This window comes from Pezoporus occidentalis, unplaced genomic scaffold (assembly GCF_034315485.1).
Source record: "Pezoporus occidentalis ecotype Australia unplaced genomic scaffold, CSIRO_AGI_Poc_V1 ctg2, whole genome shotgun sequence".
NCBI classification, from domain to species: domain Eukaryota; kingdom Metazoa; phylum Chordata; class Aves; order Psittaciformes; family Psittacidae; genus Pezoporus; species Pezoporus occidentalis.
Genome location: NW_026913855.1, coordinates 7,204,364 through 7,231,547, shown reverse-complemented (window position 1 = coordinate 7,231,547; position 27,184 = coordinate 7,204,364). Strand labels below are relative to the sequence as shown.

Here is a 27,184-nt window from a genome sequence, read left to right as displayed (position 1 = left end):
ATCCAGCCTCTCTCCTTTTCTGTTAGCAAAGTGGTGGGAAAAAAATTCAGTTCCCAAAGTACTGTTTAGATTTTAAGACATTTAGAAATCTCTTACCCAGGATATGAAGCCCACTTCTGTACGGTTTCTTCATCATCACTGTCACACAGATCTGCAAATGCTGCTTCCAGATCTTCTAGCTGATGAACACGGTTTTCAACACAATCCAGCAAGCCCTCCTTTATGTAAGCACACATAAAAGTATGTTAGGAAAAAAAGAGGGAAGAATGTCATGGCTTACCCTATGATTTAAATTCTGAAATTACTGATCTACTGGAAGTAGGGCATCAGAAAAAACTGATTCATTACTACAGAACATCTTTTCAAGTGAATAAGAACAAATACCTGAAGAAGCCTTCATAACCTTCAGAATTAAACACCTGCATTGGCTCTGTCTTTCCCACAAAAATAAATAAATAAAAACCCCAATAAAAAGCCACAGCTAAATTCTGGCAGAATACAACAGAGAGCTAAGAAACTGTATACAAGTAATTACTGAATTTGTTTCTATAGCACTTAAATGCTCAGATGAGTACAACCTTTACATTTTTCTAATGAAAGGAGAATTTAATTTTTTCGGTAAAAAAAAAGAAGACTATTACTAAATAAAAAGCATTTTCAGGGAAAGAAAGGAAAACACAACAAAACAAATTATTTGATGCTTTGAGGTTGTATCAGCTCTGTGTGCCTGAAAATACATGGAATTATATTAATGTCAGTTATTGCTCTGATTCTGCAAAGGTTTATGCCCTTAAAAAGTTCAGAACACATAAAGAGACATTCTTCTTGACGTGAAGCTACATACATGAATACAGTTGTATATGCAAACATTTGCAGAAAAAGATCCTATATAACATCAAATGAAAAGCAATACTTAGCATTTGGTATAAAAAAAATGTATCAGGGTGTAAAAATTATTAAAGAGCACACTGGAATAGAACAGTAGAGGGAGTGCGGTGAACAGAGTGGGTCGAGGCAGTTTGTGCGGGCAGGCGAACGGGATGGTGAGCACTCGTCATATGACTGGATCCCCATCTGGGAGCTCTGCTCTGGCTGCCCCGGCGGTGGCCGGCGTAGGCACCCAGCCAGAGCCGATGAGAGTGGAGGCTGCAGTGCAGAGCTCAGGGTGTAGAGAGTGCCTGCACTGGTCTGGTGAGGGGAGGGTGCGCAATGGGCAGGGCTGCACTCGGTGCTCCCTGGTGGAGGTCCTCCTGCAGCAGGGGCTGAGCTGCGGGATGCTGTCAATAGGCTGCGAGATGTGAGGGAAGCTGAGAGGAAGCAGGAATGCTTGCTGCCGGCCCAAACTCTGCAGGGGCCTCAAGCGTCCCCTCTAGCTCATGGAGGAAAGAAGGAGGCCGTTAACCTGGGAAGCTGGGAATTAGTAACAAAAAAAAAAAAAAAAAAGGAGGAAGAGGACAATTAAAAGCAAGGGGCTTCCCCCATTAATTTGTTGTCCCCAGGCAAAACCACTCTGCTGTCCTGCAGGGGGCTAATGAGGAAACTCACTCCCACCAGAAACAACCGGCTGATGCACTGGTAAAGAAGATCTCTACTGGTGCTGCCAGGAAAAAGCGGTGGGTCATAGTAGTAGGGGACTCTACTTTGAAAGGAACAAAGGCACCCATCTGTCGGCCTGACCCAGTCTCAAGGGAGGTGTGATGCCTACCAGGGGCACGGATCAGGAATGTGGCAGAGAGGCTGCCTGCTCTAGTAAGTCCCACGGACTATTACCCACTCCTGGTGATACATGTGTGTGCTAGGGATATAGATGGTAGTAGCATGGAGAACATAAAGAAGGACTACAGAGCCCTGGGAGAGTTGGTTAGGGGCTCTGGAGCTCAGATAGTCTTTTTGTCAATTCTCCAGGATACAGGGGAGGACCTAAAAAGGCTAGGAGGATTGGTCAGGTTAATAAATGGTTAAAAGGGTTGTGCCATAGTAAGGGATTTGGGTGTCTTGAACACGGGACCCAAGTTTGTAGGCCAGGGCTACTGGGGGGTGGTGGAGCTGGTCTGAGGGAAAGAGCAGTTTTGGTAGGAGGCTTGCCAGACTGGTCAAGGATGCTTTAAACTTAGATGTGTTGGGGGAGGGGGGCATCATTCCATCCCAGCACTCCCAGTCAGTTGCCAGAACCTATAATAAATGCTCAGAGCAATGTAGAGATATCCCAGCCCCTCCAGCCAATGAGCCGGCTTCATTTGGAGCTCAGCTCAGATGCCTCTATACAAACGCTCGCAGCATGGGGAACAAACAAGAGGAATTAGAAATGGGTGTACGTCTACGGGGGTATGATTTAATAGGCATCGCAGAAACATGGTGGGGTGGCTCCTATGACTGGAGTGTTGGAATGGAAGGTTACAGGCTTTTTAGAAAAGACGGGCCCGGCAGGCAGGGAGGGGGAGTTGCCCTTTATGTTAGGGGTAGGCTGGAGAGTATGGAACTCTGTCTGGGGACAGGTGAGCAGTTAACAGAGAGTTTGTGGGTCAGGGTTAAAGGGAGAACAGCAATGGGAGACATTACTGTGGGGATCTGTTACAGACCGTCTGATCGAGGAGAACCTGCGGATGAAGCACTCTATAGACAGATAGGAAAAGCCTCACGCTCACAGGCCCTTGCTCTCAACCACCCTGACATCTGTTGGAGCAATGGTACAGCCCGGCACAAGCAATCCAGGAGGTTCCTCGATTGTGTAGAAGACAACTTCTTTCTGCAAGTAATAGAGGAGCCGACAAGGAGAGGTGCTGTGCTTGACCTCGTGCTCACCAACAGGGAAGGGCTTTCTGGAAATGTGATGCTCCAGGACAGCCTTGGATGCAGCGATCATGAGATGGTCGAATACGACATCTTCAGGACAGTGAGAAGAGCGTGCAGCAAGCTCACTGCCCTGGACTTCAAAAGAGCAGGCTTTGGCCTCTTCAGGAACCTGCTTAGTAAGGTTCCATGGCATATAGCCCTAGAGGGCAGGGGGGCAAGACTCTCGGTTGATATCCACCTGCTACAAGCTCAGGAGTGTTGCATCCCAACCAGAAGGAAGTGCAGCAGGAGGGCCAGGAGACCTCCTTGGATGGATAAGGAGCTCCTGAGGAAAATTCAAATGAAAAAGGAGGCTTATAAAATGCGGAAGCAAGGACAAGCGGCCTGGGAAGAGTACAGGGATGTTGTCCGGGAAGCTAGGGACCAGGTTTGGAAAGCCAAGGCCCAGTAAGAATTAAACTTGGCTAGGGATGTTACGGATAACAGGAAGGGATTCTACAGGTACGTAGCAAATCAAAAACAGACTAGGGAGAATGTAGGCCCCCTCAGGAACTCTCAGGAGAACTAGCTACACAGAATTTGGAGAAGGCTGAGGTTCTGAATGACTTCTTTGCCTTGGTCTTCACTGGCAAATGCTCTGACCGTGCCCCCCAAGTCTTGGAAGGTAGACGCAGGGACTGTGAGAATGAAGACCTTGGGCCCACTGTAGGAAAGGATCTGGTTCGAGACCATCTTAAAAATCTGAATGTGCACAAATCCATGGGACCTGATGAAATCCATCCGAGGGTCCTGAAAGAGCTGGCAAGTTGCTAAGCCACTGTTCATCATATTTGAAAAATCATGGCAGTCAGGTGAAGTTCCCAACGACTGGAAAAAGGGAAATATAACCCCCATTTTCAAGAAGGGGAAAATGGATGACCCGGGGAATTACAGACCAGTCAGTCTCACCTCTGTGCCTGCCAAAATCTTGGAGCAGATTCTCCTGGAAGGCATGCTAAGGCACATGAAAATCATCAAGGTGGTTGGTGACAGCCAGCATGGCTTCACTAAGGGGAAATCCTGCCTGACCAATTTGGTGGCCTTCTATGATGGGGCTACGGAACTGATGGACAGGGGTGGAGCAGTTGAGGTCATCTACCTGGACTTGTGTAAAGTGTTCGACACTGTCCCACATGACATCCTTGTCTCTAAATTGGAGAGACATCAATTTGATGGATGGACCACTTGGTGGATAAAGAACTGGCTGGAGGGCAGCACGCAAGAGCTGTGGTCAATGACTCAATGTCCAGCTGGAGACCAGTAATGAGTGGTGTCCCTCAGGGATCGGTGTTGGGACCGGTCTTGTTCAATATCTTCGTCAGTGGCATGGACAGTGGGATTGAGTGCGCCCTCAGCAAGTTTGCTGATGAGACCAAGCTGTGTGGTTCGGTTGATACGCTGGAGGGAAGGAATGTCGTCCAGAGGGACCCTGACATGCTTGTGAGGTGGGCTGATGCCAACCTCATGAAGTTTAACCATGCCAAGTGCAAGGTCCTACACCTGGGTCGGAGCAATCCCAGGCACAGCTACAGGCTGGGCAGAGAAGAGATTGAGAGCAGCCCTGTGGAGAAGGACTTGGTGGTGTTGGTTGATGAGAAAATGAACATGAGCTGGCTTCAGTGTGCGCTCGCAGCCCAGAAAGCCAACCGTATCCTGGGCTGCATCAAAAGGCACATGACCAGCAGGTCAAAGGAGGTGATCCTGCCCCTCTACTCTGCTCTCCTGAGACCTCACCTGGAGTATTGTGTGCAGTTCTGGTGTCCTCAACATAAAAAGGACATGGAACTGTTGGAACAAGTCCAGAGGAGGGCCACAAGGATGATCAGGGGCTGGAGCACCTCCTGTATGAAGATAGGCTGAGAAAGTTGGGTCTGTTCAGCCTGGAGAACAGAAGGCTGCGTGGAGACCTCCTAGCAGCCTTCCAGTATCTGAAGGGGGACCACAAGGATGCTGGGGAGGGACCCTTCATTAGGGACTGTAGTGACAGGACAAGGGGTAACGGGTTCAAACTTAAACAAGGGAAGTTTAGATTAGATATAAGGAGGAAATTCTGTCCTGTTAGGGTGGTGAGGCACTGGAATAGGTTGCCAAGGGAGGCTGGGAATGCTCTGTCCCTGGCAGTGTTCAAGACCAGGTTGGATGAAGCCTTGGGTGAGATGGTTTAGTGTGAGGTGTCCCTGCCCATGGCAGGGGGGTTGCAACTAGATGATCTAAAGGTCCTTTCCAACCCTAACCATTCTATGATTCTATTCTATAACAACTCCCTCTTCTGAGTCTGCTGGCTACATCATATAATAGATGCTGCTTCTTTTGGCCAGTCAACTGGGGCTAATCTTTAAGAATAGTTGAAGGCATCAACTCTTCATGAACTACAGATTTATGATCCTATTCTGGGGTATGAATAAAATACTTTTCTATACATCACCAGTAACTAACCTTATAGACATGTCCGATCCCTCTCCATACTACATAAAACCCAAAACCAACCGACCGACCAAAACCAAACAACACATTATTATCTTATAGTATGACAGAAATGTACATTGAACTACAAAACCAGATTTTAAGAGACTAGATATCTAGGATATTTTCTGAACCTTTGAAAAACACAAAGCTCACACACTTTCTACCTTCAAACCCTTTAATTGACTATCTCACTATAAACCCATCCATGAATCTAGTCTTGACTTGCTCAGTTCTATACCTATCCACTACTCACTGCTAACCATTTTAGTTGTCTCCTATACATTTGTTGGTTTTTATAAATAACTTATGTCCTGAAATCATACTCAGCACTTAAATCACAAACGTTTATCATTTTTATGTTTAACTACCTTTTAAATAGGTTTATTGCTGATTCACTATGAAATGTGAAAATCAATTTGACAATCTTCCATATATCTCAATCTCAATTTCTTTATACACACATTAATTAAGTTTCATTTATCTGTGATAATTATGCATGTTGAATCTCCCCGTAATAATGTTAGGATGAGATTATGAAAGCAAAGACAAGATCTTGTTTAGAAACTACTTGGTGTAGTGACTATTAATATGGCTGTCTCCATGATTTGAATTCAGGGCTAAACAACTATTTTGGCAGCTACAGCAGACTTACATTTCCACGATTCAGAAGCACACAACACATAAACCAAATAATACATTACAGAGTGTAACACCTTCCTTTCCACATATAAATAGGTTTGAAAATAAAATAAAACAAAACAAAGAAACACACAAAAAGCCCCAAAACAACCAACCAACACCAACCAAAAACCAAAAAGGCCAGGCTGGATGGGACTTTGAGCAACATGGGCTAGTGAAAGGTGTCCCTGCCCATGGCAGAAGGGTTGGAACTAGATTCCATGATTCTATGAAACCATGCTATGATTCTATAAAAATACTAGCTAGGCATTGTTAAGACATTGAGCACAGCTCTGAATATCAAGGAACAGCAACTAGGGCAGGGAAGGGGAAAGGTGGGTGGAGGAACAAACAGAAAAAAACAAACCACCAAAACCAAACCAAAGCCTCACCAAAGCAATGCTCTGTTGAGACATAAAAAGAACAAGACTGCAAATGACTTACTATGTTTTCATTTCTTCCTTGTCAATTACCACTTGTTTACAGAAATTAATTTTCACACTCATGCTAAATATTTCTGCAATTCACATGTTTAACCAAAATGTTTAATAAGAAAGAATTCCTAAGTTGCTGCTAATTAGCATTCAGCCTGCTGCATAGCTTAAATCAAGGCCACTTCATTAAGCACCTTTCACAGGTTCCTTCCTTCTTGTAACTCATTGTTATTGGGTAAAAGTAAAGAGAATCATACCCTCAAACATCCAACAAGGAAATACCATACCTCTGTCGCATTTCTATGAGGCTTCTTGAAACTGTACAACTCTTGCAAAAGCTCATATTCTGTCTTTAAAAAAGAAAAAAAGAGGCAAAAAATTAGACTCTTCAAATAAGAAACAAAACCTTAAAAGCCTTCCTTCTTCAAAAAAAATAATTTGATCACCAAGATCATTCCCCTACTCTGGTACTGCAGATAGCGCTCTATAAATGCAGGTGAGGAAGAGGTGGTAAGGCTTGAGAAAACAATACTTCATGGCCTCAGCTAAACATTTTGCAATTGTTTAACTTCAAACCTGACTTCAAAACCACAACTTTAAAAACTAAGTATTTACAATCTGATAGTTTAAAAATCTCTGAAATTAATCATACATGCTGGTGAACTAAGGTCCCAATGAGATGCTGAGTAAAACTGAGATGGCAGAATTAGGCAGACAAAACCAACAGGAGAGTTATGGTCATAAAGGAAAACAGGACAGGTAAAGGCTTCAGGGTAGTTGGACAACAAGTTCACACCTAAACTATTACAGGGGTTTGTCAGCCCTACTCCTATTCAAGTTTAATTAATCAAGGATAAACAGATCTTGTTATTTAACGGCATTAAAAAGGTGAACACTCAACTTTTCAGAACAGAGGTAGAAAGGAAAGGTAGACTATTCAACATTTATAGAAATACAAAGCATCTTTAGGACAACATTTTGGATTTTAGTCTTTTTTTTTGGTGCGGAACACAATACTTTTCTGGAATGGTGAACTATATTTGGTTTTTAGCTTTTCCTTGGATTCTCACATTTCAAGTGTTAACCTGGGAAATTTTTTGAGAATGGAATTATTGCAACTTAGAATAGGAGGAACATAGTTAAGAAATATGAACTACAAATGAAATCATTATATAAAAAAGATACACAGGGTGCTCTGCGCAAGTCCACTTCCAAAAGTGGCTCCTAGGACTGGGAAACTATCATAACACAAAACAAACAAACAAAAAAGGTACAAGAAACAAAACACCCACCCCCCTAAAAGAACAATGAACCAAACCCCCCACCCCCTTAAAAAAAAACCAAACCAAACCCTCCTCCCAAAACTCCTCCATTATTTTATTCAGAATGTATTTCAAGCCCTAAGAGGGGTATTGTCTTATATGGCAAGACCCTCATGGTGCTTTCCCTGTACACTTCTCTATGCGATTCAGAACAACTGGCACTACACAATGTCTGAAGATACTGTAGTCATAAATACTTAATGTCAGAAGCTAACAGAAGTCAAGGGAAACTATATTTTCTTTTCCTGGTGAACAAGGAAGCAGTAGCCCAGTTGAAACTCAAAGATGCTGTATGTTCTTTAGCATAGGCTGAAGTTAAAACAATGTTAAAAACTAGATTTAAATGCTAAAACCATTAAGGATATTGCAGAAGAATTTGTAAACCTAAATGCCACACCCAACTTTCAGGGCAGATTAGTTAGTTCCTAAAAATCCTGTTCACATCAAGAAAACTTCAACAGAGGAAGGTCAGGGTAGATATAAGGAAGAATTTCTTTACTGTGAGGATGGTGAGGCACTAGAACAGGCTGCCCAAGGAGTTCCATCCCTGGCAGTGCTCAAGGCCAGGCTGGATGGGGCTTTGAACGGCTTGGTCTAGTAAAAGGTGTCCCTGCCCATGGCAGGGGGATTGGAACTGGATGATCTTAAGATCCTTTCCAACCCAAACCACTCTATGATTCTATAAAACCTACAAACTGCTTTGCTCCTTTGAGGATCTATATATTTATGACTCTATACAGATGACCTACCTTTGCTGAGCAGCCAAGTTATAAATGAAATAGAATGCAGAGTCTTAAGATTTAAGTGATGGTATCAGAGACAACAGCTGCTTGCTCATCCTTATAGTCAGCACTTCGATAAAGGAAATGAGCATTAATAGCTTCTCATCAGGACAAGCTATTACTGTTTGGATAATCAACACCACCATTCCTTTTGAAACACAGAAGCATGCCAATAGCATGCTGTAGGAGATAAAAAATCATACAATCTGTCATCACTCTCTGATAAACCTTGTGGGTATTTGGAACATTACCTTTGGAAACCCAAGCATAATTTATGTCCCAAGAAACAAGCAGAAGCAAGCCATTCTATATACCTCTGAGCTTGAATATACACTTGATACCGATTTCAAATATAAGGATCTACCCCTATTAAGCTGTTGTAATTCTTGCAGCATACACTCCCTTAGAATGTCTCTCTTTCAAATATTACCATGAATCACAGAATCATGATTAGCTGATCTGCTAATTTAGCTTAGATGAAAGTTTCCCCATAGACACAAACACTAGGACTGGTACTCTTTTGTGAATGGTGAGGCCTCCCCATTGTCATGCTTACCTGTGTGTACATTTCTTTGAATGGATTTTTAACTGAAAAAAAATCTAAGTCAATGTCTAAAACATATGCATCCCCTTTCTTCAGTACTTGGCAAACATCTTTAACAACATTCCTTATTGGGCTTTCACTTTTTCTGAGAGAGCCTGAAGCTGAGCACTCTAAGGTTTCTGTCCTGTTCAGGGCGCTTGTATTTTGCACTTCCTTTTTCTTCACATTTGTTGTGCTGTAATCAAGGTTAGGAGCCACTGATGAAGAGGCAGAAGCAGTGCTTGCTGTGTCATCTGTATTTAGCTTCAGTCTCTTAGCAGATGCTACTTCACCATTTTCTTCCCAGTTGTTTGATGCTTCAGTAGGATTGATGAGAATGACGTGTAAATTCAAAGGCTTCTGGTTTTCCAGCTGATCAGCAGGGACATAAAGACCATCACTTAAAAAGTAATTATCTGTACCTGTTACCCTACAATTGACAAAACCTCACAGTTAATATACATCTTTACAAAGAGCTGGGAAAAAAGCGTGTACACTTTATGGCTACTGAGAAGAAAAAATAGATGTTTGATGGGTAACAAAAGCAATAAAACTGTGCACACAAAATTATTTATTTTAGCCTGCAGGTTTTTAAGTTGAAGGTTTTTCTACTTCTACTTCTTTATTGCTGAATAAATATATTAAAATATCACTCTATATTTTTTATGATAGCCCTGCAAGGTTTTAATGAATAAAGAAAAGATTCTCCATTATGTGCTGCTAAGATTAATTTGCCATTGAATTGCATTTTAAAGACACAATCCAGAATTTAACAAGATACTGTCAATATAAAGCATACAACATTTCAAAGCTATGATATTTTGTGTTGGATTGTGTTGGTCCTAATTTTTAAGGAAAATTCTGTTAGTTGTGTTTGAGAAGTACCCTGAAAGCCACTGATAGTGATTTAGTAAAATATTATGAATTTTGATTTAATAGGTAGCACTTAACATTTTTTTACCACCAATAAGATTCCATAGTCTAAGTGGGGGAAGCTGGTAACTTGAGAGTGAATAGATACGTATCAATGGAATCCACTTAATTAAAAAAAACAATCGCCCAAACAAACAAAAGCAGCAATGTTAAAAATGTCTGCTTACAGTGAAAAATGAAAGAACCTACATTTTCAAGCCACATTTCAGTGCATTAATCTTCAAGCATCATAAATTCAGTTTTAAAAATAAGCTTAAGAAGAAGCATGAACTTCCGCTCACTCGTGTTAAAGCCTCATTTGATTACTAGGTATCACCATCAATAAACAAAGACAAATAATTTCTTAAGCAGCAGAAATTTGAAGCTTAGTTCCCCAGTGTCTCATGGCTGGATTATCCTGAGCATGCTAAAATGAGAATATCTATTGCCTATCCAGCCACTTGTTGCCAACAAAACTTTTAGGAAGTTAGTATTTCTGAGGACTCTTTATCTTTCTTCCCTCATGATTTTTGTAAGCCTAGAACCTAAAGAAGAGGCACCTGACCATCTTCAAAAGGCATCTTAAAATGTTGTTTTCAAGACTGCTATGGTGATCACAGGATCTGTGGGAGATCTATGCAGCCATCATGAAGTATTTCTACATGTGTGCTAGTTCTCTTGGTTAAATGTAACTGAAAGCATCATTTTTGTCTTATTATTTATGTTTATTTTAGACCTCAGATTCAGAATTTTAGAGCTTTAGTGTTTTATTTAAGGTGGTAAACCAAAGCATTTTTCTGCTTTCTTCTGTTAAACTTGCTTCAAAAGATTTATTCCAAAACGCTGGCAAAACCCCACTATTTGTACATGCCCGTTCAAGCTGTACAAAATCATAATTCAGTGAATATGGCACATGTGAAATTGCCATGGACTGCACGAATCCCACAGGTCTCTGATCAGCACTTGAATCACAGATTGACTAAGACTGGAAGAGACATCTGGAAGTCTCTAGTCAATCATCTAATCAAAGCAGAATTAACTTCAAAGCTACATGAGGCTGCCCAGGGCCTAGTCCAGGGGACCTTTGACTTTATCAAAGAATGGAGAATTCACCACCTGCCTGTGTACATGATTCAGTGCTTAACTAGTAGTCTGAATTCAAAACCAAAAAAAAATCTAGAAAACAAAAAAAAACCCCAAGCCCACACCAGAAAAATAGAATCATGGATGATACCAAACAAAAATTTTGCTATCAAGATCAAAGACTAAACAGACAGAAACTGAACTGCTTTTTCCCATCCCCACCCCCTAAAAAAAAAAAAAAAAAAAAAAAAAAAAGGAAAACTTTACATGCATTAAATACCCAGATGCCCAGTTTTGTCACAATGAACATGACAAACTTTGTCCTGACTGGTACATTTAGGTTCTATTTAGAAAATGAAATAAAAGCTGTCTTTCATCTTCTGTCCAGTGTTTTGCTATAATTTTACTGAACACAAATCTCTGAACTTCAAGGGTCAGTCAGTCCTAGTGCATTTAACCACGTAAGCACGCCCTGAAGGGAAACTTATCAAAGGAACTAGATGAATATAGCTGGATATGAGTACAGAATCAAAGCAGACCAAGTGATTTTTTTCCCACACAGCCCTAATGTGACTCCTCTGCCTGTTTTGATCCTGAACAGTAAAAAACAGTTTGTCTTAGAACAGTTTTCTTAAGTATGTTACTATGTTATGCAATTGCGTAAAAAGTAATTATGAATTTTGTAACATTTGTATCAGTATCCCCTTTTATTTCAGGTCAGTTTTATCGAAGTGATCTCATTTACTTAATTATATCTTATTTTTATACTGTACTATGAGTTAGGTTAGAATTTGGCATTCTGTGACTTATTGGTAAAGCAAGAAGGATATCCCATCAATAATTCTGTTTTAGCTGGTAGAGAAAATAATGGATGCACTGAAAAATTACAATTTCCTTATGTTTAAAAGTATTTAATATCTATTATCATATGATCCTCTGTTTATAATCCTTGATATGTACTCACTGGGTGCAGTACAAGGTGGGTGAAAAAACGGCTGGACCAACAGATCCATGGTGATAATCAATGGTTTGAAGTCTCGCCAACAGCTAGTTACCAGGGATTGTTACTGTTTTGACATTTTCATTAATGCCCTCAGCAATGTATTCTTAGGAAGTTTATAGAAGCACTGAATCTTGGGGAGTAGCTGATACACTAGAAGACAGGTTGGCCTCCTGAGTGACCCAGACAGCCTAGAGGAACAGCCTACAGGCATCTTATTAAGTTAAAATAATATACATACAAGGTCCTGCATCTGGGAAGGAATAACATGCAGCAGTACAGGGTTGGCACAGACAAGTGAAAACCTGAAGAACAGGAACTGGTAATCCCAGCAAAAAGCAACTTGAGCATGTGTGAGCAGTACACCCCTGCAGTGATGAAGACTAATCACGTAATTTCATTGTATAAGCAAAGGTCAAGGGAAGAGATTTCTCCTCTTATTCAGCAACGGTGAGGTCACATTTGAAATAATCTGCTCAGGTTTGGGTCCCCAGGACAAGAGAGACACCAATAAGATGAAAATCTAACAAAGGGCTGCTAAGGTGTCATGGTTTAAACCCTAGCCAGACAGCTTGTTCACTCACTCACAGTGAGTGGTGCTGGGCTGAGAGCAATCGAGGTCCCCCCCAGCCCCCGCCCTGGGCTCTCCCCTTCCCTGCTCCCATGAGGGATGGGGAGGACGATCGAATAAGTGCAACTCCCACGGGTTGAGACAAGAACAGTCCAGCAACCAATGTACAACACAAATCACCACCGCTACCACCAATGACAACAATGGTAAAAGAAAATAACAAGGGAAGAGAATACAATACCACTCATCAAGAAACGAGTCCCACCTGGAAGCCCATGTCCTTCCGGGTAACTCCCAGTTACCCCCCACCCCAGGCATGACGTGCTATGGTATGGAATACCTCTTTGGCTAGCCTGGGTCAGGCGCCCGGTCTCTGCTTCCTCACGGCTTCCCCTCCTCCCTGGCAGAGCATGAGCCTCACAAAGTCCTTGGTCAGGGTAAACATCACTTAGCAACAACTGAAAACATCGGTATCACCAGCACTGTTCCCAGGGTGGAAGTCAAAACACAGCACTGCACCAGCTACCACGAAGGAGAAAAATGACTGCTACTGCTGAACCCAGGACATAAGGTTATTAGAAGGCTGGAAACTGAGGGAACTAGGCTTGTTTTGTCCTGATAAAGGAAGGCTGAGGAAGATCTAATTGCTGCCCTCTGTTACCCAAATCCTCTCTTAACAATGACTGTTTTCTGAGATTTTTTTACTTTAATGAGACCTAATTTAAAACCTGGGTAGCTGGAATGAAATGTGAATAGCTAGAATTCTTTCTACAAAAAGAATTACCTATTAAAAAAAAAAAAAGGCACATCTTCACTGTGCCCATTCACACAAATAGTCACATTAGGTCCTAAGGAGATCACAAATACAAATGAAATTTATATCTTTATCCAAGAATTTATTAAAAAAACCCTCCTATGAAAAGCTATAGAGATAGCTTTTATATTGCTAGTATAAATCAGCAGAGAATTTACCTGATTGTAGTTGTTGATACGTCTTTCCCAATTAAAAAATTGTGTTTTCCTTCTGAGATCTGCTGAGCCCAGGGTGGGTGAAGCCAAACTACCTGAGAAATATGGCCAGCATAAACAGCAGGCATAATCCAGTTCTCAATACTTAATTCACTGTAATGAATGCAGAAAAACAGGAAACAACACAGTTACTTTCCCTGTAAAACATGGTCAAGAACACCACAAACATCTTCAATATCTTGAAAGCCCCCACGCAAATTATCTGGAATTAGAACCCTGTGTAAGGATCACATCATCAAAGAAAGAAAAAGGAGATCTTTATTCATAAAACAGACCAACAATGTCTATAGCAAATTTTTAAAGGTTAGGATTATGCAGTGCAATCAGCTTCATTCTTAGCATGTATGGCACTTTGATTATAAACTACATAGCTTTGTTGTCCTTTTTCTCTTGATCCATCAAACAGAGGAAAGTGCAAGGAGAATCATCAATGCTATTCTTAGTGACTTCAAACTGATCTCCTAAGAGTATTTTACTGTAAACTGATCTAAGTAAATTTAAATATAATCTCAGTAATTAAAAAGAGTCAATTAGTGTCTATAGATTAATCTTTTCTCATTATCAACAACCTTTTTTTTCTTCAGGTGTACAATATAGCCCACAAAACTTTTTATTTATCCAACAAAGAGAACAAAATCTTGACTATGGGTAGGATGACATAGGTACCTACAAGCATCACCTTGTTATTGCTGTAAAGTACCTTAACATGGAAGCAGAGAAACACAATAGCAGGGATCACTCTGTGGCTTGTTACCTACCTACCTAAGAAGTCAGGGAGAAATACTGATCTTAATGATCTTAGCAAGAAAATCTTGTTCAGTCATAGTCACCATGTCAACATAGGATATATTATTTCAATTTCAAAGCCAATTTTTCAGTGTGAAGAAAGAAAGGCTATTTTTAAATTACAGCTCTTCAGCCAAAGCATACACTGAGTGATCTTCCGTTACCCAGAGGAACAACTTGGGCTAATAACATGATATACTACTGAACGACTGAAAAAAGGAAATTCATACATCTTAAATTGCTTGATATGCAATGTAACCATTTGACTGCATTCACAAAACACAACTTTTTCCAATTAAAAAAAGTTTTAGACATAAGTGAAAAGGAAAAAGATACAACTTGAACCTGACTTATGCCTCTTTGGTTCATATTTCCTACACAGTCATACCAATATTCAGTGTAAATCAAATGCAGCAAGAACTAGACTCAGAAGAACTCTGATGCAGTATCTGGGACTTACCTAAAAAGAGCTTCTTTGTCATATACAGTGTCTGCAGGCATATTCACAGGAATAAGAAGGTCTGGATGGGAATCGAGATGAACAAAGGTGATGTTACTGCCAGGAAGATGCTTTGAACCAATGGCACGATAGATGAAAGGCAGCACCTGAAACACCACAAATAAAAACACTTCAATTATAACCAGTGGGCTGAAAAATGTGACAGCTTTGACAGCAAAAACACCAGTCCCACTTTTATTTCTTTAGAATTTGGATTAGAGGGATGAGGCGATAGAAGACAATACAAAGGGGAAACAACTCCAGTGGCAAGAAAACTCATGAACTGTAATCATTATGAGCCCAAGTGTTTCACACAAGAAGGTGCTGAAGAATCAGCACTTTACTCCCTCTTTCCTTCTTTATAGGAAGTCTTGTTCGCAGTAGCTCCTCTCACTAATCATTCAACTCAATTCCTAGTTGTTTTTTTTATTTCATTTACAACTGAACCCCAGGAATTCCTTTCCTCCTCTAAAGAACATTGCTCTTGCATTGCCTTATCCATGCTATCAAGCTTCCTCGCCATGTGGAGAGGAGATACAAACATTTCATTACTAAATGTTCTAAAAGTTAACTGATATAGGAGTGAAAACTGTCCCCACCATGATTTAAACTTCAGCTGATCTTTAAAACTATCCTCCTTGCAGAAAGGGCTTAATTCCTAATTCCTACATGACTTAGTGGCTACAATAAAGAGGCTACTTTTCTCAACTGCCCAAAGTCATTCCATGCAGAAGGTCTTCATTCAAAGGTGAAAACCCAGGAGATAACTCATCAATCAATAGCATAGCAAACCACTGAAGTTAAATAATGTAGGGTAGTAAAAATGTGAAAACTGATGGCTGATTCCCGATACCTCTTAGACTGGACTGCAGTACATGAAGTGTCTCCCACAGCAACAGGACAGTAACTGCCTTAGCTGCCAGAGCAAATCCAGCCAGGATTGTGCATCACAGGGAATGTGAAGACTGTAAAGGTACTGGGCAACAAAACTTACACATGATCTCTACATTACAACAGAAATGGAGCTATGTTGTTTTTTGGGGGCAGAAAACTGATTAAAACGACAAATCCCTCATACTGCATGGACATACCTTTAAACATGACTGCCAGATGAAATGTGACTGTATTCCATCTGTCTAGGAATAAATTCCACCTTCTACCCAGTACATGTGCAGTAATATGTATACTGCTGTAATAGTAGCTAACACAAGATAAAAAATATCAAGTATTCCCTCATCCATGACTTTAACTTCTTCAGAAAAAGGAAGTAACCTGAACAATCTACAACCTTTGCAATTAAAAGTAGTTTCATCTCAGGTAACTGTTATCACAGATTGTGAGACCTTGCTACTGCCTGATTTCAGTACTTGTAGAGAATAAGGTCTTTTGACTTTCCTTTTCTCCAGGCTGAACAATCCCAGTTCTCTCAGCCACTCCTCATCAGACTTGTTCTCCAGACCCTGCACCAGCCTCATTGCCTTTCTTTGCACATGCTCCAACAACTCAATGTCTTTCTTGTAGTGAGGGGCCCAAAACTGAACACAGTATTCAAGGTGTGGCCTCACCAGTGCCAACGTCCTGGTTTTGGCTGGGATGGAGTTAATCTTCTTCCAAGTTGCTATTATAGCGCTATGTTTCAGATTTAGGATGAGAATAATGTTGATAACACATTGATGTTTTAGTTGTTTCTAAGCAGTGTTTACACTGTCAAGACGTTTCTGCTTCTCACTTCATGTGAGAAGGCTGGGAGTGCACAAGAAGTTGGGAAGGGACACAGCTGGGACATCTGACCCCAACTGACCAAAGGGATACCCCATACCATATGATGTCACGCTCTATATATAAACTAGGGGAATATCTGGCCAGGGGCCACTGCTCAGGAACTGGCTAGGCATCAGTTGGCAGATAGTGAGCAATTGCATTGTACATTGCTTGTCCTATGTATTGTAATCCTCTTACCATTATTATTTGCCCTTAGTTTCTGTCCTATTAAGCTGTCTTTATTTCAACCCACAAATTTTACATTTTTTTCCCCGTTCTCTCTCTCATTCCACTGTGGGTGGGAGTGAATGAACAGCTGTGTGGCTTTTAGCTGCCTGCCAGGTTAAATCATGACAGTCCTTTTTGGTGCCCAATGTGGGATATGAAGCATTGAGATAATGACACATCTGACCAAAGCTTGTAAAAAAAAAAAAAAAAAAATGTTATAAGCATTCATTATACTAGTTTAATGGTCACTGGTCACAATGTCAATTTATTTTCTCTCAAGGGTTGCTGTGAATGTTCTCAGATTTGTGTTCTGTAACACTTTAATTGCTGCATATGTTCCCTTTTGTGTGCTGTTTTATCACTTCTGGGGGCCGTGGCAAGGTTATAATTTGGTTGCACTTTGTAACACTGGTTTATGATACTATTAAATTGCTGGTCCTGAGACTGATCTGGTATTTGTACTTAGCACTGCCACAATCTTGTACTTCGGGAGCCATCTATTGGGTACTATCAATAATTACACCTTCCGCCTTTTCTTAGAGAGTCAATCGGCAGGAGGGATACTTTCCTCCATCTTCTCCTTCTCCCTCAGGCTAATTACAATCACTCCTGAAAATTTTTAATATCCTCAGGATATTCAAACCGGCACGTTCCTATTGCTATGTGTCCTAAATGTGTTTCAGGTCTTGTTACAGTTAAACAGCTATCTAAGAATACCACCCAGGGATCTGCCCAGAGACTGGACAGTTATGAGTGGCAGGGTGTGTGGGATAGTATGAGCAAGTACCTAGGACAGTGGGCACCTCTAGTGTTTTGAAATTTCACCCCTGAACAAGTGCAGAATCCAGAAAAAAAACAGTAAAACATTTGGAAAAAAATGATGCTATTACCCTAGCAATTCCAGAGACAAAAATCACTGCTACGTGCTGGGGCCTGGCCCATGCCTACAGAGCCCTGCTCAACACTCTTCAGTACCCTCAAGGAGAAGAGATGGTCTCTGGATTTGATAACAAAAGGACAAGCACTGCAGCTACTCCAAACCCCAAGTCAGACACAGCAGCTGAACCAAAGAACCAACCTGTGCCAGTATCAGTTGCCCCTGTACACAAGAAGAAATACTGGAAGAAGTCAGCCCATGTAGTAACGGATGAACGAGCTGCTTCTAAGAGGGAGCAGAAGGAAGCGGACAAGGCAGATTTCTCTGAAGTAGGACCTTCACAAAAATAGAAAGAGTAAGACAGTGACTGCGTGGGGAGAAGTAAGGGTTATAAGTCATAAATGAATGGTAATCACCTGATCTCTATTCCTGAGTGAGCTGCAAGATACACAAAAAGATTTCAACCATTGTCCAGGCAAGCACATTGTCACCTGGCTGCTCCAGTGTTAGAATAACAGGACCAGTAGTCTGGAATTAGAGGGCATGTAAGCCAAATAGGTGATGGGATCCTCTTCTAGTGAATACTGGATTGGAGAGCAAAGGAGTGATCAGCATGACCCACTCACCATCTAATAACCCCATATGACCAGTGCAAAAGTCTAACAGAGACTAGAGTCTACCAGTAGACTATCATGGCCTGAATGAAGTCACACCACCATTGAGTGCTGCCATACTGGAATGAAAGGTAGCCAAGTGGTATGCCACAATTGATATTGACAATGCATTTTTCTTAATTCCTTTGGCAGCAGAGTGCAAACCACAGTTCACTTTTACTTGGAGGGGGGTCCAGTATACTTGGAACCGATTGCCCCAGGTGGAAACACAGCTCTACCATCTGCCATGAACTGATCCAGACTGCACTGGAACAGGGGCAAGCTGTAGAACACCTGCAATACATTGACATTATCGTGTGGGGTGATACAGTGGAAGAAGTCTTTGAGAAAGGGAGGAAAATAATCCGAATCCTTTTGAAGGTCAGTTTTGCCATGAAACAGAGTAAGGTCAAGAAGGGACCTGCAAAGGATATCGAGTTTTTAGGAATAAAATGGCAAGATGGACATCATCAGATCCATGCAGATGTGATCAAGATAACAGCAATGTCTCCACCAACTAATAACAAGAAAACACGAGCTTTCTTAGGTGCTGTGGTTTTTAGAGAATGCACATCCCAAATTACAGTTCAACTGTAAGCCCTCACGTGACCCAAAAGAATGATTTCAAATGGGGCCCCAAGGAACAACAAGCCTTTGAACTAATTAAACAAGAGATTGGCCATGCAGTAGCCCTTGGACCACTCCAGAGCAGGGAAGACGTGAAAAATGTGTTCTACACCACAGCTGAAGAGAACAGTCCTACCTGGAGCCTCTGGCAGAACGCTCCAGGGGAGACTTGAGGTCAACCCCTCGGCTTTTGGAGTGGGGGATACAGAAGATCTGAGGCCAGCTATACCCCAACTGAAAAAGAGATACTGGCAGCCTATGAAAGGGTTCGAGCTGCTTCGGAAGTGACTGGCACTGAAGCACAGCTTCTCCTGGCACCCCAGTTGCCTGTCCTGGGCTGGTTTTTCAAAGGCAGGGTCTCCTCTACACATCGTGCAACCCATGCTACATACAGTAAGTGAGCTACACTAATTACACTATGAGCTTGAATATGAAAACCCAGTAATCCAGGCATTCTAGAAGTCATCAAGGACTGGCCAGAAGGCAAAGATTTTGGAATGTCACCAGAGGAAAAAGTGACACGTGCTGAGGAAGCCCCACTGTACAATAAACTCCCAGACAGTGAGAAGCAATATGCTTGATGGGTCCCACCATATTGTGTGAAAGCATCAGAGATGGAAGGCAGCTGTATGGAGTCCCCTACAATAAGCTGCAGACACTGCTGAAGGAGAGGGTGAATCGAGTAATTTTACAGAGGTGAAAGCCATCCAGCTGGCCTTGAACATTGCTGAACAAGAAAAATGGCCAGTACTTTACACTGACTCATGGATGGTGGTAAATGCCCTGTGGGGTGGTTGCAGCAACAGTGCAGAATCTGGTGGTGAAGGTACGCCATGTAGATGCTCTTGTACGCAAGAGTTGGGCCACTGAGGAACACCAGAACCAACCAACAAGCGGATAAAGCTACTAAGATTGAAGTGGCTCATATAGACTTAGATTGGCAACATAAAGGTAAATTTGATATAGCCTGACAGGCCCATGACACCTCAGGCCAGCAAGGCAGAGATGCAATGTACAGATGGGTTTGTGACCGAGGGGTAGACTTGACCATGGACACTATTGCCCAGGCTATCCACGAATGCAAAACGTGCTGCAATTAAGCAAGCCAAGAAGTTAAAGCCTCTTTGGTATGGAAGATGGCTGAAGTACAAATACGGGGAGGCCTGGCAGCTTGCTTGTATCACACTCCCACCAACACGCCAAGGCAAGTGCCATGTGCTTACCATGGTGGAAGCAACCACTGGATGGCTGGAAACTTATGCTCTCATGCCACTGCCCGGAACATTATGCTGGGCCTCGAGAAACATCTCGTGGTAAAACAGTACCACAGACCCCAGAAAGAACTGAGTCAGACAACGGGACTCATTTCCGGAACAACCTTATAGACACTTGGGCCAAAGAGCATGGCACTGAGTGGGTATATCACATCCCCTACCATGCAACAGCCTCGGGGAAAATCAAACAGTACAATGGGCTGTTAAAAACTACACTGAGAGCAATGGGTAGGGGAACTTTCAAACACTGGGATACACATTTACCAAAAGCCACCTGGTCAGTCAACACCAGAGGATCTGCCAACAGGGCTGGCCCACCCCAGTCAGAACTTTTACATACTGTAGAAGGGGATAAAGTTCCTGTGGTGCACATAAAGCATCTGCTGGGGAAGACAGTCTGGGTTATTCCTGCTTCAGGTAAAGGCAAACGCAGCCATGGGATTTCTTTTGGAGAAAAGGAACACCAGTGTCAGCAAGTGACTATATGATTTTTTTGTCAAGTTCTTACAGTTTGAGATGAACAGTCATTTATGTTTTATGCAAGACAGACATACTTATACTGAAAACACAGTGTATACATTTAGTATGAGCAGACTTGAAGCTAATTGAAAACATTAGTAGACAGTAAAACAAAGAAGGACCATTAGTAGTCATTATCTCAGTATTCCTGTCACAGTAACACTCCTTAAGTCCTTGGTTACCATGAAAAATCAGCTATCACAGCATCATGTTTTGCCAAGTCTTAGCAACAATCATCTGCATTAAGCTACTTACTTGCAAATTCAGTACATTATTTTAAATTTCTTTAATAAAGTTTTTTTACACTGAAATTTTCTGTTTGCGAAGAATCTAGTTCAGAATCTGCTTACTTAGGACTAAGGCCTCAGCATATGCCTATAAAATCATATGGGGAAACAGAAACAGCAGTTCAAAAGCAATTCCTTCTTTGCTCCCCTCTTAAATGACTTAACTAAAAAAGTTTCAAATTTAAAATTTCTCATCAAGTAGCAATTAATCTGCTTGTTAGGATATGACTGTATTTACTAATTTGCTGTCAACATGTCACATACTGAAGAGCTGAGTTTCCAAGTACTGCACTAATGCCCAGCTAATTTTAAGAGCAGTGTAATATAGGCATTATTTCCTTTTAACTACAGCAATCACAGCCCAAAGACTAATGATTAAAAACATAAAAAGTCAGCAATAATCCCTTAAAAAGATGCAAAAAATCCCTTAATGGGATTAATTAGCTGAACCCGGGAAGGAACCCAGGTCAGGTGGGCACTGAACTTCATTTATGTTTCAGCAGTGACAGCGAACGCAGTTTTAAGGTCTGTGCACGGCTGTGGAAGCGGGGACTGTTCTTGTTCCTAAAGAAGAGTCCCGAGCCGGGAGAACGTGGCTATATGGCAGGAAGAGGCTGCCGGCAGAGTACAGGGGAGCAATCCACCGGACACCTCCCTTCGCCTCCACCTACCAGACTAAGCCTCCATGCCGCACAGAAAGAAAAGAAAGAAAGAAAAGAAAGAAACGAAGTTACTCCCTACACAGCCCCCGAGGGACGCCCCGTTCCGCCGCCCAGTCCCACCGCCAAGCGCCAGGCACTCACGTCCTGGTGGTCCTCCACCACCCACACGGGCAGAGCCGGGTAAGCCCGGAGGCAGCCCCCCTGGGGCTCGGCCCCGCTGCCGGCCATCGGTCACCCGCCGTTCATGTCGCGGCGGCGACGGGCCGGATTCGGCGAGGCCTAGGTTTCACGCCCCACTCTCACCCTCCTTCCTTTCCTCCCTCCCGGCGGGTGGTACTTCCGCCTGGAGACCCCTCCCACAACCTTCCTGTTCCGGAAGCCGCGGCGCTGCAGGCCCGGTGGCCTCGCTGGCGGGGCGCCAGGTGGGCTCGGCGTGCCTGGCTACCTGCGGGGAGGGGGACGGGGTGCGGGTGGGGGGCTCCTCTTTCCCCGTGGTGCCGCGGTTCCCCGCGCGGCGCGGGGGCCCTTGTGCTAGCGCGGGGGGGAAGGTTCTGGGGGGGAGGCCCCGCGGCGGTGTTGATGCTAGCTGGCTGCTAGGTGTTGGAGAGGTTCAGGGTGGCGGGGCCCAGGCGGCCGCTGCCCGCAGCGCACCGCGTGGCGGCTGCCTGGCTGGCCTGCGGGTGAGGAGCCTTCTCCGTGTGGAGAATGGAGCCGTGCGGCGGGAAGGCAGAGCCCGGGCGGGTGCCGTTGTCATCTCCGGGTTTGTTTCCGCTCTGTTTACCTAGATCCTTCGGTGGCCGTTGGAGGCAGTTACAGACTGCTGGGAGGCAGTGGTTGGATGAGGTCTTTTATAAGGAACCTGTGTTGCTTTTGTGTGTGGCGGCTTCACCATCGTAATACATTTCTTCTCCTGTGTTTGTCCTTTCCAGTGTTTTTGAACTTCCTTAAATTTAAATGAAAACCAGATGTGACCAAAGCTTGCAGCGGAGGGAACTTTAAAATAATTGGGGTGTTTATAGTCATTCCATATAGCTTTTTTTTTTGTATTTTTTTTTAATTAGGATTAATAATAACAGTTGCCAGCCAAAATAATGGCAATAGATTCTCCTCTACCCCTTGTTGTTTCTTTTTGAGAGCCTTTGCAAGGTTCGCGGGTACAGAGAAGGCACAGACTGACTGGAAGGAGCAAGTGGCTTTTTACCACTGTGGCTCCTACCTCCTAAAAACTTGGTATTCTCACTTGCTTTGGCCTTTGGTTGTTCTGGAGAGGGAATGAATGTCACTGCCACCAATTCCAGTGGCTTCCACTGAGCTGTGTGTGTCTGAGAGACGTAGGTCCTCTTGGTTCCTGCTTCTTGATGTCAGTCCTTTCGCCCCTTCATCTCTTTTCCTTTCTTCCTCTGGTTCCAGAAGTTGTCTGCTCTCTCTCAGCAAGCTCCATCTTTTGCAGCAGTGGCACAGAAATGCAGCTGAAAGTAGTGCTCTGAGCAGTCTGGTTGGGCTGTGTTGCATGGTAGCAGGCAGGAGAATAACCTGTATGTGCACTTTAGCATCAGCAAAGCCTCAGTAAAAGTGAGACTTTATCTGGTGATCTTTCCAGTTATGTGTGTCTTTCTCCTTCTCTTCCTCCCCCTTAAAACAGGATTTGACTTCTGTGACTACTTAACTTTTTTTTCCTCTTCCTCCATTCCAGCCAAGACACCATGAATGATTTCTTAATTTAATTTTTGAAACCTAACATTGTAATTAAAAAATTAACTTTTAACTTTAATGAAGCACAGTGGTTTTCATTTATAAACATAAATACAATGCAATAAAGACATGTATAGTTTTGAGCAAGACTTAAGCCTAGTTGAAGCAGTGGCACTTGCTGGAAAGGTAACAGGACCAAACAGGCAGCTGAGGGACTTTTTTGGAACTATGTATTTCAGTGGAATTGAAGTAGCAGCACAGTCTACATAATTATTATTTCTGTAACCTCTAAGATTCTCATTCCACAAAAATATACCTACCTAGTATAAAATACTTTGAAATATCTGTAGTATTCACTCCTTTGCTAAATTGGATCTCAATTGTGAATGTAGATTGCTATTATCTCATTTAAACTTTACAAGATTTGTTGGACCAGGTAACTTGCAATGAGGTGTTAGTAAAGTCATTCTGTTTGAAGTGTAGAATCTGTTCCAGAAAGGACTCCTTATTTCAGGGCTTTGGGTGACAATAGCATTTGTTCAAATGAGTGGTTTCTTTGGTGTGGGGTGCCTGAAGGCTTTATGTCAAAAGTGTCTAGTTGTGCCCCAAGTGATAGAGCATGCTCCAGTTTGGGTTCTGGATTAAAGACAGTAGGGTGCTTTCATGGCTTAGAGGCTTAAAGGAATCAAAGGGACATGTATGACCTTCACTAGAGGTCTGAGTAGCGCAAAGCTCCCAGTGAAAATCAGTGGACGTTGTTCACCGCTTCTGTTAAAGGAAGCGGCAGGAGATGTCATTTCAGCACCCCGGGAGTAGTTCTTGCAAATGCATTAAGGACATTCTACAAAAATTGTGTGGCACTGAACTTTTATTTTCCTCATTAAAGGTGAGCCATGTCTTTCCATTCCGGGCGAGGATGTCCCCGTGGTCAGGGGGGACCAGGAGCAAGAGCTTCAACACAGACCTACCGCCCTCAGAACCTACGGCAGCTTCACCCACAGCAGCCCTCTGTACAATACCAGTATGACCAGCAAACTGCCCCTCCAACAACCTATTCAAACCCTCCAACCACTGGTTACATGCCTCCCAGGCCAGACTTTGTGCCCTATCCTCCTCCAGTGCCCCCTTCCACACAAAATCCCATCAGCCAGTGTCCCATGAGGCCACCATTTCCAAACCACCAGATGAGGCAGAGCTTCCCGGTGCCTCCGTGCTTCCCTCCTGCTCCTCCACCAGTGCCAAATCCTAGCAATACTCCTGTGCCAGGAACTCCTGCTGGGCAAAACACCTTTCCTTACATGATGCCTCCACCCACAGTACCGCATCCTCCTCCTCCACCAGTCATACCACAGCAAGTCAACTACCAGCCTGTATACTCCACAGGGTATTCGCAGCAGTCATTCCCACCACCAAATTTCAACAGCTACCAGCACAACTCTGGCTCCTTTCAGAACAGCACTACCAACAACAGTGGTGGCAGCACTCATTTTCGGCACACGGGTCAGTACCAGGGAGAGAAGTCGCAAAGCGATCGACGGTCTCCAGACAGGAGCAAGCACTACGATGAGCACAGACATCGTGAGCACAGTCACATACATGGTGACAGGCATCGGTCCACTAACCATGGGGATCGTCGGGATCGCGGACGGAGTCCAGATAGGAGGAGGCAGGAAAGCAGTCGGCACCGAACAGATTATGACAGAGGAAGGATATCACCTCATCACAGAAGTTATGAGCGTAACAGGTAACTTGGGGTATTTTCTGCTTGCAGAGAGAGAGCTGTCATCATTGTCCCATAGTAGTATGGCATCAATGCAATGTTCTTCTATCACCCTTGTTTTCCCCTCTAGCTGGGGAGGTTGCCAATATTCGGATGTCATGGAAAGAGCTAGTGTTTTGGTGCCTTTTAGGTATGATGCTTCTGCCTCACCTTTGTGAGCTGGCAGATTTGTTGCCCTTTTTTTGGGCATCTAGTGATGTAGGCCAGAATATTCAAAAAGATACTGGAAAGGTATGTATTTACATACTTACCAGGGCGCCCGGATCACATGCTTTTATTAGGAAACTGAGCTTTCTCATGTCATGTATGAAACACTAATTCACACACAGTGTATGTGGAAATGAAGCCACTTTGATTTAGATATGCAAAGATTTAATTGCAGAACCTTACACAGCTGTATTTCAAAAACGAATAAACAAACCCCTCCAAACAAACAAAAACAAAACCCCAGACCTCATATTCAGTAATTTTTACTTTGATTTCCAAAAGATATTTGTAGAGAGCAATAAGGTCTCCCTGAGCCTTCTTTTCTCCAGGCTGACCAACCCCTGTTCCCTCAGCAGTTCCTCATAAGACGTGTTCTCCAGACCCTTTGCTAGCTTTGTTGCCCTTCTCTGAACCTGCTCCAGCACCTCAATGTCTTTCTTACTGTGAGAGGCCCAAAACTGAACACAGTATTCAAGGTGTGGCCTCACCAGTGCTGATGTCCTGGTTTTGGCTGGGGTAGAGTTAATTATCTTCCTAGTAACTGGCATAGTGCTGTGTTTTGGATTTAAAATGAGAATAATGTTGATAGCACGTTGATGATTTAGCTGTTGCTAAGCAGAGTTTAAACTAAGTCAAGGACTTTTCTGCTTCTCACATGAAGTGAGAAGGCTGGGGGGTGCACAAAATGTTGGGAGGAGAAACAGCTGGGACACCTGACCCCAACTGACCAAAGGAATATTTCATATCATATCATGTCATACTCAGTATATAAACTAGGGGCAAATCTGGCTGGGTGCCACTTCTGGGGAACTGGCTGGTTATCCGTCAGTGAGTGGTGAGTAATTGCCTTATACATCACTTGTTTTGTATATTATAATTATTTTCTTATTGTTATCATTATTATCTTCTTCCTTTTCTATCTTACTAAACTGTCTTTATCTCAAGACATACGTTTTCTCAATTTGATTCTTTTGATTCTCTTTCCTCACTGAGGGCTTTTGAGCAAGCAGCTATATAGTGCTTAGTTGCTGACTGAGGTTAAATCATGACATTGGACTACGAAGGAAGGATCACTTCCCTAGTACTGCTGGCCACACTATTTCTGATACAAGCCAGAATGCCATTGGTCTTCTTGGCTGCCTGGGCACACTGCAGGCTCGTGTTCAGGTGGCTGTCAACCAACACCCCCAGGTCCTTCTCCACTGGGCAGCTTTCCAGTCATTCTTCCCTAAGCCTTCAATTAATTTAAAGGTCTTCTGACCCAGAAATTTAAGTGGTCAAGTTCTCTGTGTCTACCTGAAAGTTGAGTCTTGTAGATGAGATTCATAGTTTCCGCATGTGGCAGGATTTCTGTGTCTGTCAGGTTTTTGTGTGTACTTGAGGTGGCTGTCAGGAAGAGATGGCTTGCCTGAAACACTTGAGTGACTGCTGTGCTTACAGAGCAATTGTGCGTGGAATAGGTTTTCTTTTCCTTCTTGAGGCACGAAGAATGGTTAAAGGTAGAATAATCTTAGTCTTTGCCATTTGTAACAGGAGAAAAGGAAGAATGTCAGCAAGTCTTGTGGTGAATTTATAAAAGGTACCTCTGTATGGTATGAATTAACCCTTGTATTGAGATAGATGGCTTTATGACAAAGGTG

At 42.9% G+C, this 27,184-nt stretch overlaps 2 protein-coding genes across 8 annotated transcripts in view; one reads left to right on the top strand and one right to left on the bottom strand.

Annotated features, from left to right (window-relative positions):
- CUNH5orf22 (chromosome unknown C5orf22 homolog) overlaps positions 1 to 22,154 on the bottom strand; it is a 49,869-nt gene extending 27,715 nt beyond the window's left edge. For all 5 annotated transcript variants that reach the window (XR_009964584.1, XM_062617698.1, XM_062617697.1 and 2 more), the window contains exons 1-6: positions 22,007 to 22,154; positions 14,939 to 15,084; positions 13,636 to 13,785; positions 9,071 to 9,527; positions 6,698 to 6,760; positions 97 to 218 (exon numbers count right to left, since the gene is read on the bottom strand). Coding sequence is in view for 4 of the 5 variants with exons in the window: in XM_062617698.1 (XP_062473682.1) it covers positions 97 to 218; positions 6,698 to 6,760; positions 9,071 to 9,527; positions 13,636 to 13,785; positions 14,939 to 15,084; positions 22,007 to 22,093 (1,025 nt within the window). In the remaining variant the exon portion in view is untranslated. The remainder of the gene's footprint in view (positions 1 to 96; positions 219 to 6,697; positions 6,761 to 9,070; positions 9,528 to 13,635; positions 13,786 to 14,938; positions 15,085 to 22,006) is intronic.
- Positions 22,155 to 22,163: 9 nt separating this feature from the next.
- DROSHA (drosha ribonuclease III) overlaps positions 22,164 to 27,184 on the top strand; it is a 71,804-nt gene continuing 66,783 nt past the window's right edge. For all 3 annotated transcript variants that reach the window (XR_009964582.1, XR_009964583.1, XM_062617693.1), the window contains exons 1-2: positions 22,164 to 22,287; positions 24,444 to 25,301. Coding sequence is in view for 1 of the 3 variants with exons in the window: in XM_062617693.1 (XP_062473677.1) it covers positions 24,451 to 25,301 (851 nt within the window). In the remaining 2 variants the exon portion in view is untranslated. The remainder of the gene's footprint in view (positions 22,288 to 24,443; positions 25,302 to 27,184) is intronic.